General features: G+C 37.7%; 1 protein-coding gene across 2 annotated transcripts in view; it reads left to right on the forward strand.

Annotated features, from left to right (window-relative positions):
• The window catches only part of TLE4 (TLE family member 4, transcriptional corepressor), a 99,056-nt gene extending 87,353 nt beyond the window's left edge, over positions 1–11,703 (forward strand). For both annotated transcript variants that reach the window (XM_042826788.1, XM_042826789.1), the window contains exons 11-20: positions 214–366; positions 1,592–1,724; positions 2,031–2,224; positions 2,393–2,469; positions 5,710–5,959; positions 7,037–7,284; positions 8,316–8,463; positions 9,058–9,208; positions 9,542–9,618; positions 11,211–11,703. In XM_042826788.1, the coding sequence (XP_042682722.1) occupies positions 214–366; positions 1,592–1,724; positions 2,031–2,224; positions 2,393–2,469; positions 5,710–5,959; positions 7,037–7,284; positions 8,316–8,463; positions 9,058–9,208; positions 9,542–9,618; positions 11,211–11,318 (1,539 nt within the window). In that variant the 3' untranslated portion in view covers positions 11,319–11,703. The remainder of the gene's footprint in view (positions 1–213; positions 367–1,591; positions 1,725–2,030; positions 2,225–2,392; positions 2,470–5,709; positions 5,960–7,036; positions 7,285–8,315; positions 8,464–9,057; positions 9,209–9,541; positions 9,619–11,210) is intronic.
• The last annotated feature ends 6 nt before the right edge of the window (positions 11,704–11,709 follow it).

The following is an 11,709-nucleotide window of genomic DNA, read 5'->3' on the forward strand; positions in this document are numbered from 1 at the left end:
TTCAGTAATGTCAATTTTTAAGACTTTCTTAAAAATAAAATTAAAAATCTGTTATACATATTGATTTTAAAATTTTATCAACTAAATTGCTGAAGGGCTAAACGAACATGTCACATTTTATGGAAGAGCTTCACTCCAAAGTGCGAGTTGCTCAGGACAAGCACTGTTGGCTAGTATGAACTTTTTATAGTAATCCGCATTGCTGATGTTTAGGATCCTTCCTCTCCACGGGGGAGCCCAGCACACTCTCCAAGGGAGAATGGCTTGGACAAGACTCGACTGCTGAAGAAAGATGCTCCAATTAGTCCAGCGTCTATTGCATCCTCCAGCAGTACTCCTTCCTCTAAATCCAAAGAACTTAGCCTTGTAAGTGCTTTTGAATTCACCTGACCTGAGTTATTACACAGAAATAGTTGCTTACCAGACTTCTAGCTGGATACCATTTGAATTTGTACAACTATCAGTAAAGCATTATGAAGCATTAGTTTAAAATTTGTTTTTGTTTTTTAAGTAATTTTTATAAAACAGAAGGGAAGAAGTCCGCAGCCTTTTGGAGGGATAGGAAAAGGTTGTTTTCATTGGTGGTGTGGGTAGATGATAGATGCGCTGTGTTGAGAGATGTTTTTCTCCTCCCCAATATGAAAAACTGTCATTCTTAGAATAAATAAGAGTACACAGGGGTTCCTTGATCTGTTTGCCTGTGCCTGTGGTTTATAGCAAATTCAGTTTTGCTTGGATGTGATTTGGTTGTTAGCTTTGTTTGAATTACCAGGCCATATACAACAACAATAATTTTTATTTTCTATCTAAAAAGTAATCTGTCATTTACAAGAGCCTTCCTTGACTTATATCGTAAATCACAAGGCAAAAAAAGAGTTGCCAGCAAGTCGGGGGTATGCTTTCCTTTCCTGTTTGTGGCCAAAATTAATCACATTTCTGAGCTGCATAGTAACTCCCTTCTGTGTTCTTCACAGGTCAGGGTATGTGATTACTTCAAGAAATAAAATAAATAAAAGAAAGTTTAAAGTGAATGTAGTGCTCAGGAAAGGTGATGGAATGACAGGTTCAGGCCCAAGAGTCAGCAATCTGTCTGATAAACAAGCTTGTCACAAGAGCAGCAGTGCACAGTCCCTGACTTAATGCCCATCACTGTCTCTACCTTATGTTACCGGTACCATGTTTGTGTGTGAGCTGTTGGTCAGTTGTGCTTTTTTTCTGCTCTTCTTATCTATAAGGCAGTGGTTCCTCAAATAAGCTTGTAGTATGAGCAGTTCTGTGACCACTGGACGGATTTAACATGTGCTGCCAATATAATTGCCAAGCCACAGTGATCTTCAATCACTGACCTCATTCAGTATCACATAGATGCCTTGGGCAATGAAAGCTGTGAAAGCTGTAGTTAATTCCTAAACCATTCTGTCTTCTTCAGTGTCTCTTTAGTTTTCATTGCCAGTGACTTTTGAAACCCAAACCCAAAAGCTAGATTTCACTGATTAGATGTGCACTTGTGTCTTCCACTAGCTTTACAGCAACTAGTCAGAAAAGTAAAACAACTAATGCACTGTTTTCCCTTCTTCTTTCTGATGATTAGAATGAGAAATCTACTACTCCTGTATCTAAATCAAATACCCCAACTCCACGGACTGATGCACCGACTCCAGGCAGCAACTCCACTCCTGGACTGAGGCCCGTGCCAGGCAAACCTCCAGGTGTGGACCCACTAGGTGAGCGTTGATCTGCCTCAGCGTTGTGAAGATGCTTCCATTCATCCCAAAACCTGCTTCCTTCCAGTGTACATTGGCATCAGAATTTACTGCTACTTAAACTGGATGCCAAGTTGGGTCTTCAGCACTTTAAACAGCATATATACATATGTATGTATAGAGAGATATAGATATGTAGATGCATATTTATATACATACAAATATGCTGTGTTATATCAGTATATGTACTGTACTGTTTGAGAAACTCATATTTCTTCTGATGGGTCTGGCATGGCTGAGTGACTTCTCTCTTTTTTGCTTCAATAGCTTCAGGTTTAAGGACACCTATGGCAGTGCCGTGTCCCTATCCAACTCCATTTGGTATTGTGCCGCATGCTGGTATGAATGGAGAACTGACCAGTCCTGGAGCTGCCTATGCTGGTCTACACAACATTTCCCCTCAGATGAGTGCAGCGGCTGCAGCGGCTGCAGCAGCTGCAGCTTATGGGAGATCTCCAGTGGTAAGTGTTAGCTGCTGTTAAGTAATTCATTTTGAATGTAAGAATTGTGGGGTAAATCTAGCCTTTGTAATTCAGGAAGTTTGCTATGGAGAAAGAGAATTAAACTGTCTTCTTTTGCCTGTCTCCGTCTTTAATATACCTTTTTGTTTTGCCTGGGGAAAACTGTAGGTTGGTTTTGATCCACATCATCATATGCGAGTCCCAGGCATCCCTCCCAATCTCACAGGCATCCCTGGAGGAAAACCGTGAGTATCAAATATTCAACTTTACAAATTATTCATCTGTTAAAGTTGTGTTCCCTTGTTGATTGGAATTGCCCTTAGCTATTGAAAATTGTTGTGAATTAGAATAAATATAGATGTTTGGCAAAGGAAGGAGAAACTCTATTGAATCTTGAAGTGGTATTTGCAAATTTGTTTTGAAGATTAATAGCAACTGGCAAGTATTGGGTAGAGTAGAGAAAAGGGGACAGAGAAAGGATCTGAGCTTCAGGGTGTTATATGCTGAATCTGACTAGTTGGTCTTACATAGAAATACAAATTGGAGTGGGATCTTGGCTTTCCTTCTCCACTTTACTCTGCTTTTCAGTTTAACAAATGATTTCTTTGTTCACAAAAGCCTTGCAATTACTTGCAAACTTACCAGCTGTTACAGGCAGCAGTGTGCAGAGAAAGGAACACTGAAATGTTTCCTTTGATTGAAAATACTGGAAAGAATTATTGTATCATAATGTTCAAATTCATCCTTGATGGAACTGACCGCAAAAGGTGACCTGCTCTACCACGCATCACTTGTTGTGAGTCTCAGAAAAAGAATTACATAGATATGAAGAGCTCTGTGCTCACATCCCTCTTGAGTTAGAGAGGAGAAAAATAAAGCATTGATGCAAACAATATTGATCTGAGTTTTATGTGAGGGTCCCCAGTTCCACTTCCTATGTGACACCCCTTTTGTACGAACTTACCACTAAATTCATACACCTTGTCAAACTCTCTTAGACTGCACACACTAGTTCACCTCAGTTGATTCTGCCAGTTATTCTGCCCTGATAGATTCTTTGAAAATTTGAAGTTTGAAACTTGAGTTTGAAAATTGATGTGCAACAGATTCCAGATCAGCTGTTTACATTAAGAATTTCTGCAGGATGGAGATTTTCTTCTTTACACATGCAGTAGAAATTTAGAAATTTCTAGACGTAACGTTCAGGTGTTTGCACTCTTCAAGTTCATCCATCATGAAACTAGCTCCAGGAAGGGTAACCAGCTATGTTAAGCTATGCTTGTCTGGTCTGAGAAACTTTAATTGTGCAGACCTTCTGCTCACATTTAACATGTGGTGATGAGGGAATCTGAAGTCAAGTGAGTTCAACTTTTGTTGCATCTGGAAGGTTTTTGAGTGGTCACTGATGTACTGATGACTCTTTTAATTCACAATTGCATTTAAATATTTGTCAGCCTTGGAATCTGAATTTGAAATCTGTGATTCCTTCAGCATGATTATCTTAATTTTTAAGTAGAGTATTTTTCACAGCTATCAGGACTGTTGTTTTGTAATTTACACTTTTTTTTCCTTTAAGACAAAAGCTCTGAAAATCTCTGCTGTTGAATGTTAGCTGATATGCAGCAGTTAGTTGAAACAGATCCCTTAAGTGCGGTGTGTCAGGGATCTACCTACAAATAATTGTCTTTCCAGTTCAGACATATTTCACAGAGAAGATAGAAAAAATGGGTAATTTGAAAAGAAGAAATAATTACTAAGTGTTTATTGTTATTTGTAGTGTCAGATATTTTTAAGTTACTTAAGTAACACATTGTGTGAATTTCTCAGTGTTTAAGAGCAATTAAAAAGCAACAGTTTAACCACACATGCTGGTGGGAATAATGGATGGGATGAGAATAATGTAATTATTAATTTCTCCAGAATTAAGCTTTATTTCTGTAATTGTTCAAATTTGTTCTCTGTATGCTTAATAAGCCCGGTAGAATCTCTCTGAATAATGAAAACATATAGAAAGTCTCGAGCATGGCTCTGTGCAGAATGACTGAAACTTTATACAAAAATCAGAGAAGATGATAATGAAGTTCCACTTGTTTTGTTAGAATTTTAGCTTCTTTTTTTTCAGTACTCTACTGCAGTGAACAGGAATTAAGGAAGTAATGAGAAAGTTATTTCAGATTTCTGTAGTGATAATTGAAACCAAGATTCTACTCATATTGGCAGTTTGCTGCTTCTGACAGCCACAGAAATCTGTCCTACCTTTCCTGAATGTGTTTAATGTCAAAAAATGGGGAATGATGATATGATGTGTCACTCAGGCCTGCCAGAACAAGAAATGGAGAGCAGGATGAGAAGAGTTGGTAAAGCTTTGGGAATAGGGCAGGAAGGCGAAAATGCAGTTGCGTTTTATCCTGATGAAAATTACTGTTCTGATGTTAATATACTATGAATCTTAAATAACAAACTCAGTAGTTGAATTCTGAAGCCTGCCTTCTTCAGTGACTGTCAAGCAACAATTAAAGAAATGAGCTTTCTAGGTAGGATCATAAAGTGATTTTTTTGGGTTTTTTTGTGAGCTGTTCTCAACCTCACCATTGTTACATTTTGTTTTTTTGTTTGTTTTTATCAATACTTCTGTGATGTTTTAAGTCTAAAGAAATTAAAGCTTTCTGTTAAGGTTACCTTTAGTGCATGTAGGTGAACCCTCTTGTAATGTTTATAGTCTTGTAATAGATATGATGTGTCAAGAAGCATTGAAGAACAAGATAGTTTCACAACGTAACTGTTCTTGGAAAATATTTTGAGATGAAGCTGTTGATAGGTTATTCACAGGTGGCATAACTGGCAGTCACACAACACATTCTTTCTCAGTGAGAGTCCTAATTCTGGCAAGAGAAATTGGGATTTGTAGTTGTGTCAGCTTCACACACACACACGCACAAAAAAAAAAAAAAAAAGTAAAAAGAAAGAAAACTCAGAAGAAGGAAGGAAATTCCAATACGTTTCTGCTGGTCTGTCGTGTCAGATGTCAGCAAGCCTACCTGGGGGCTTAACCCCTTCCTAGTGGTGGTTTCACTGCTTCGGTAACACTGTGTGGGACCTGCAGTGTGTCTGAAGCAACTAGGTAGTGATCCAGCTGAAGTCCACATGTTAGAGCAACCAAATGTTATCTGGCACTCAGCTGCCCCCAGAGGTCTACTGCAACTGGCTATCTATTTCTGTCTTTCAGTGGACCCTGACCTGTCCTTCCCTTCTCTGCAGGCAGTGGTCTCCCCATGCATTGCTGTGTTATGTATCTCACTTGAAATCCTGGTTACAGATGTCTAAAAAATTTCTTTCTTATATTATAGAAAAAAAGCTTTGAAAGGAGCTAAGTGACAATCTGAATGCCCGTAGTGGAAACACATAAAAAATTCTGTTTTCCGAAATAGGCTTGAAGAAAAACTTTGTATTGCTTGTCCTCTTATCCCTATGTTTTTCCTTCGTAGGGCATACTCGTTTCATGTAAGTGCAGATGGCCAGATGCAGCCTGTTCCTTTCCCTCCCGATGCCCTCATCGGTCCAGGAATCCCTCGCCATGCCCGTCAAATCAACACTCTGAACCATGGGGAAGTTGTGTGTGCAGTTACCATCAGCAACCCCACGAGACATGTGTACACGGGTGGCAAGGGGTGTGTCAAAGTCTGGGATATCAGCCACCCTGGCAACAAGAGCCCTGTCTCTCAGCTTGACTGCCTGGTAAGTAAATGGTAGCTTACGATGGTAGAAGACGACAGCAGGTTGTGTTAAGATTTAAATGATACTGTTAAGGTACAAAAAACAGTGGCTATTTGTGTTCTGTCATTGGTATCAAAGCTTGATACTTTATTTGTAATCTTACTTCTTTTAGAATGCAGTTTGAAGTATGTTCCTTGTAATACTCGTGTTGTTTTCCCCCCAGTGAATCAAAACATCTTTAATATCCTAAAATTGTATTGGAAGAGGGAAAGATCAAAGACAGTACAGCAGATATTGTTTCTAAACTTTGACATTTGTTGGCAGTGTTAAAGCTTGATGTCCCATCATGCTAAAAATTGCTGTCTTGCAGCGGTATTCTCAGAGAATATTTGAAGACAGTCACGTATTTTATGTTTGTGCATGTGTGTGAATGCATTGCCTTGTCTTAATGTGACAATTAAAAATATCCCAGAGTGTTATTCACAAATTATTTGAATGTGCTAACAAGACAAACCATTGTTAGCAGTATTTCTCGTGTCATTTACCAGTTTTTGGTAAGATGTTGCTTCTTGTTACAAAGGAAATAAAATGAGAACAGTGCAGCACGTGTAGACATATAATGAATTGCTACACAAATCACTACACAAATGAAGAAAATTGCCCAAATATTTTTCTCTGACATCTCCTAGATGGTGGCAGCAAGTCTCACTGGAGCAGAGTAGGGGGATGTGCAGGGAATTTGGTACTCTTCCATGCCAAGGGGTTAATGTGCTGAAATAAACTGCATATGAAAATGTAACTTTCTGCACAAGCTGTTGAATACAGCTGTCTTGAATTGTTTGGAGTTGGGTTCAGGTCTTTGCATTTTGATGCTAATTAAGATTAAATATCTCTCGCTACTGAATTTTGTAGATCAAGTTTAAGTACTTCCCTAATGTCATGTAATTTTCTGGCATTAATATACTTTATCATTGTCATAAGTATAAATGGCTCATTAAAACCAGGAGGGAATACAATACTTTTATGGATTTCTGCTCTCATGTTAATGCTGTTTTCCTTTCCTCATGAGTAATCTCTCGATGGTTTCTGTCTCCGCAGAACAGAGATAACTACATCCGTTCCTGCAGATTGCTCCCTGACGGCCGCACCCTGATTGTTGGTGGAGAAGCCAGCACGTTATCCATTTGGGACCTGGCAGCTCCGACTCCACGCATTAAAGCGGAGCTGACATCTTCTGCTCCAGCTTGCTATGCCCTAGCGATCAGCCCCGATTCCAAGGTCTGCTTCTCTTGCTGTAGTGATGGGAATATTGCAGTGTGGGATCTGCATAACCAGACTTTGGTGAGGTAGGTCGACAGAACCAGATCACTGGGTTGCGAAGAATTAATTAAACGTAGCCTTACATGCTCTTCTGCATAAATGCACTCATTTCTTTGTGGTGTCAGCATAGTTGCTCCTGCTATTTCATTGCTAGGCAATAACTATGTACTTTGTGCTAGGCAATGACTAGTACTTTGACAGAAATCTATTTAATTGTTTGTGGGTTTTGAGAGTTTCGTAATTTCAAGCCTGCCAAACTGCTTCCTAACTGGTAATTGCTAAAGATCACTTGGTGTTGAAATTGCTGTAGGTTTTTTGAAAAGATGAATTTCTTTGTTTCCGTGCAATACACTGTGCTCACACTCCAGTCTCTTTAATCAGTGTTCCAGCAGATTTGTCTGCAAATATGTCTCAGATACAAATGTGTGCAAATCACTTCATTGCACACCTGGGCTTCTTAGGAGTTGGGGTTGATGTTCAGTAATAATGACCAGTAAGATAGTTAGGAGCCACTCGTACAGACCTTTGTACTCTGCACTGCGTACATGTTGCTATAAGGTATACTGTTTAAATATTGCACGCAAAGACAGGCTTTAACCATCTGATGCTTCCATTTGGACTACCTTTAAAAGAAGAAAAATTGTCATTGTCCTTCAGATTCTCCTTAATGCAAACAAATTTTGACAGTCATGCAACATTCTTTCAGAAGCATGTGGTATTTCCAGTCAAAACATAGGTATTAAATAGCAGCAAAGGCCCTCAGAATACCTAATTCATGAAGAATGCTTCTGAAAATCAAATTAACACTTGGCTGTATGGTGTGATTAATTGCGTTGTCAATTCATCACAAAGCTCATATGGCCATTCCAGAATTGAGATTAATCTTAGATTTCCATGGCAATTTAACTTTTTCCTTCAGATTTCCATGGCAATTTACCTTTTTCCTTCCTTTAATGATAGAGTTTCAGAGACCAAAAGAAAAAGGAATTATTCTGAGTAAATAATCAGAACTGATTATTTCTGGTATGAGAATGTGTGAATCTTTTTATATTTTCAGACAATTTCAGGGTCACACAGATGGAGCCAGCTGTATTGACATTTCTAATGATGGAACCAAGCTTTGGACAGGAGGCTTGGACAACACAGTCAGATCCTGGGACCTGAGAGAAGGGAGACAGCTACAGCAACATGATTTCACATCACAGGTGCAATCTTTGGAGCTTCAGCATATTCAGAAAAATGTGTCATTGTTTTCTAAAAGAAATGCTTCTATAAAATAATAATAATAATAACAATAATAATGAAAAAAACAGACTCAAAAACACTCCAAATAATTTAGCGTCATGCTCTTTTTTTTTTTTTTTTTTTTTTTGTTTGTGGGCAAGACATTTTTCTGGATTATTTCTGTTTGACAGATTAGTACTTCTCCTATGAAAGCAGTGGAGAATCCTTTCTATAAAATAATTGCCAGATTAAAGTGTTCCTGAGTGCAATCTGTTCCCATTCCTGTAGGTCCTTGTTCAAAAATATTTTACAAAAATATTTTTAAATGCTGTCAGATAAGCTAGGACATTAACTTTTATAGCTTGATTCAGTGCTTTGCTATTACAGTTTTAATTGAGCTTTGTTTACATGAACTAATTTATCTTGATTACTATAGTAATTGGATTTTCGTGTTTTTTACACTGTAGCAGACTATGATCTGTTTTTGCGTAGTGTTAACAGTGTAGCAAGAAGTCAGTTTAGAATATCTGGAGCTCCTTCCTGACTGACTGAAGCATGTGCTGTGCTAATTCCAGATCTTCTCGCTGGGCTATTGTCCAACTGGTGAATGGTTGGCAGTAGGAATGGAGAACAGTAATGTCGAAGTGCTGCATGTTACTAAACCGGACAAGTATCAGCTACATCTTCATGAGAGCTGTGTGTTGTCACTCAAATTTGCTCACTGTGGTAAGGAAATACTTCCATGCCAGTATTTTCTTTCCTTCCTTCCTGTAAAATTCTTTCAACAATGCCTGTAGATGAAATTAGAGATTTAGAGAAAATTTAAGAGTTGGATTTTGAAGTTAAGCATTAAAACTACTCAAAAATTCATTCCTTTTTTCTGTAGAAACTCCCTGTGTTGTCACCAAACCTCTTAGTGTTACTGGTTTAAAATGTGACTATTCTTTTGATGTGTTTTTCATTAACATGTGAATGTGTTGTTCTTATGACTGATCTGTTGCTTGGGGTGCATTTTTTTAAACGTAAAAGCAACAATAACATTTAAACAATCTGTTGCAGGCAAATGGTTTGTAAGCACTGGAAAAGATAATCTTCTTAATGCCTGGAGAACACCTTATGGAGCCAGTATATTCCAGGTAATAATCTACTAAAAGCTATTTTCCACATTACATTATAGTGCAGTAGAGCTGCACATCTCACAGTCTGTCATTAGCTTAAGGAGTTTTTAAATGGAAGTTCCTGGCTAATTGCTATATTAGGTAATTAAAGAGACATACTTCTGTCCTTTCTAACATTTTAGTAATTTATCTCTTACAATCAAGTAACCATTTATTCTGAAGTTGTTTTTACTGTCTTTCTTTTTAACCTTCTTGTGCATAACCCAAGTCATGTTAGATCAGCATTCACTGAAGGTCCTGCTTGTAGCTGAACTAGTAAAGTCATACTCAACATGTGTTTTTCTTAGATGAGGTGCATAAGTTCAGTGGATTGGACAGGCACACTGGTGAACTGAAGACTACATCCTTATGGAGGGATCCTGTTGGATGGAATTAAAAACTGTAGCTTTTCAGCAGTTTTTAATCCTTCTGTGCCTGGTTTTAATAGCACTTCAGTGCCATTAAGAGAAAGCAGGATTTTTGTCATGTACTTTCACTTACTGGTATTTCTATGCTGGGACTTTTTAAATTAAGCTAGCTGGTGTTCCTACTTAAATGATCAGATCTCACCTGTACTGATACCTGTAATGATTCTGTCTTCCAGAACAGCAGTACATTTTGTCTTGGCATTAGACTTGGGAAGTCTAAGCTCTGAGTTTTTGTACTGGAGAGTATTCAGTGGTAGAATGACTTCCCACAGAAAAATCTTTTCAAGGAACTTGCTTGAAACTGTTATCCCATTGCAGCTTTCTTAATGAGGGGTAGAGAAAGAAACTTCTGTAGTGCAGTAATGTTTCTTTGCAAAAATATAGTGTATATATAGCTCTTGCAGAGAGAGGCAGAAAAGAAAATGTTGGCATATATATACAGGAAACACTAAATGCACTGACACAGCACGTAAAATATGGCAGTACACAGACATCATCTGAAAAAAGGCAGAATAGCTGGGAAAGGCACAAAGCTATTGCACCCTGTTGTATCCTATCTTCCATTTACTTCCTTTTACACTACTGTGTCTTTTCTATGTTTGCATCTTTGCTGATAATGTAAGTTTATTTGTGCAGGAGTTGTTTTGGTGTTCTTTTTTTCACTGTTGGGCAAATGCTGAGATGAGATATAATTACTTCTGTTGGATTGTTTTGTAGTGTTTCTCCATAAAAATTAAAATGAGAAAAGGAGGGAAGAATAAGATTTCTTTCAATTTATTTTTATCCAAAGACTAATGTATAAACTATTAATAAATGCTCATAACTTGTAGAGCGTATACAAGGGACTGCTTGTTTTTGATGGATTGATATGTTATCTTTAGGTCTATTAAATAAAACATTCCCTTCCTTTTTTGCTGCCCTTTTGTGTTGCCATAGAGCTTTAGATGAAACAAATTTGTAGAAAGTCTTGTAGCAAAAGCTGTCACCTTTTCACTTCTGATTCAAACCTGTAGTGCTGGTATTTAAGTGAGCTTTCTGTGTATTCCCTGACTGTAAACTCTTCTGATTAATTTTCAGGCTCTTTTGGTTTGAAGGATTGAAAAGATGTAATTCTTCTTTTTTCTTTTTCTCTTTTTCTTGTAGTCCAAAGAATCCTCATCCGTGCTTAGCTGTGATATCTCTGTGGATGACAAGTACATTGTCACTGGCTCTGGGGACAAGAAAGCTACAGTCTATGAAGTTATTTATTAGAGACAAATCTAAACGCAGGCAGAACTCCTTCTCCTAGCACTTTGCTGTATTTCATTTTTTTTTCTCTTTTTTTTCTTTTCTAAACTAAGAACTTAAATGCTCATCGCAGTTGTGGAATTTATTTTGACCTTCTTAAATTGCTATTGATTTGTGAATGCTCATTAAGAACTTGTGATACCAAACTGTCAGATAGCTATTTGGGAGAAGATTGAATAAGCATACTTAACAGTGAACCTGACTCTTTAATTATGTATTATAGCTGTAATGTATTTATTTTGTGTAAAGAAGGCTTTCTAACAATGAACTGACTAAATAAAGCTGTCTGGCCCGGCTTTAGTTTAAAAGGTGCATTGAATACTTTGCTTTTTTGCTAGTGGATAAATTGGGGATT

This window comes from Centrocercus urophasianus, unplaced genomic scaffold (genome assembly GCF_019232065.1).
Source record: "Centrocercus urophasianus isolate 14NV4802_14NV808 unplaced genomic scaffold, USGS_Curo_1.0 seq_27, whole genome shotgun sequence".
Classification (NCBI taxonomy): Eukaryota; Metazoa; Chordata; class Aves; order Galliformes; family Phasianidae; genus Centrocercus; species Centrocercus urophasianus.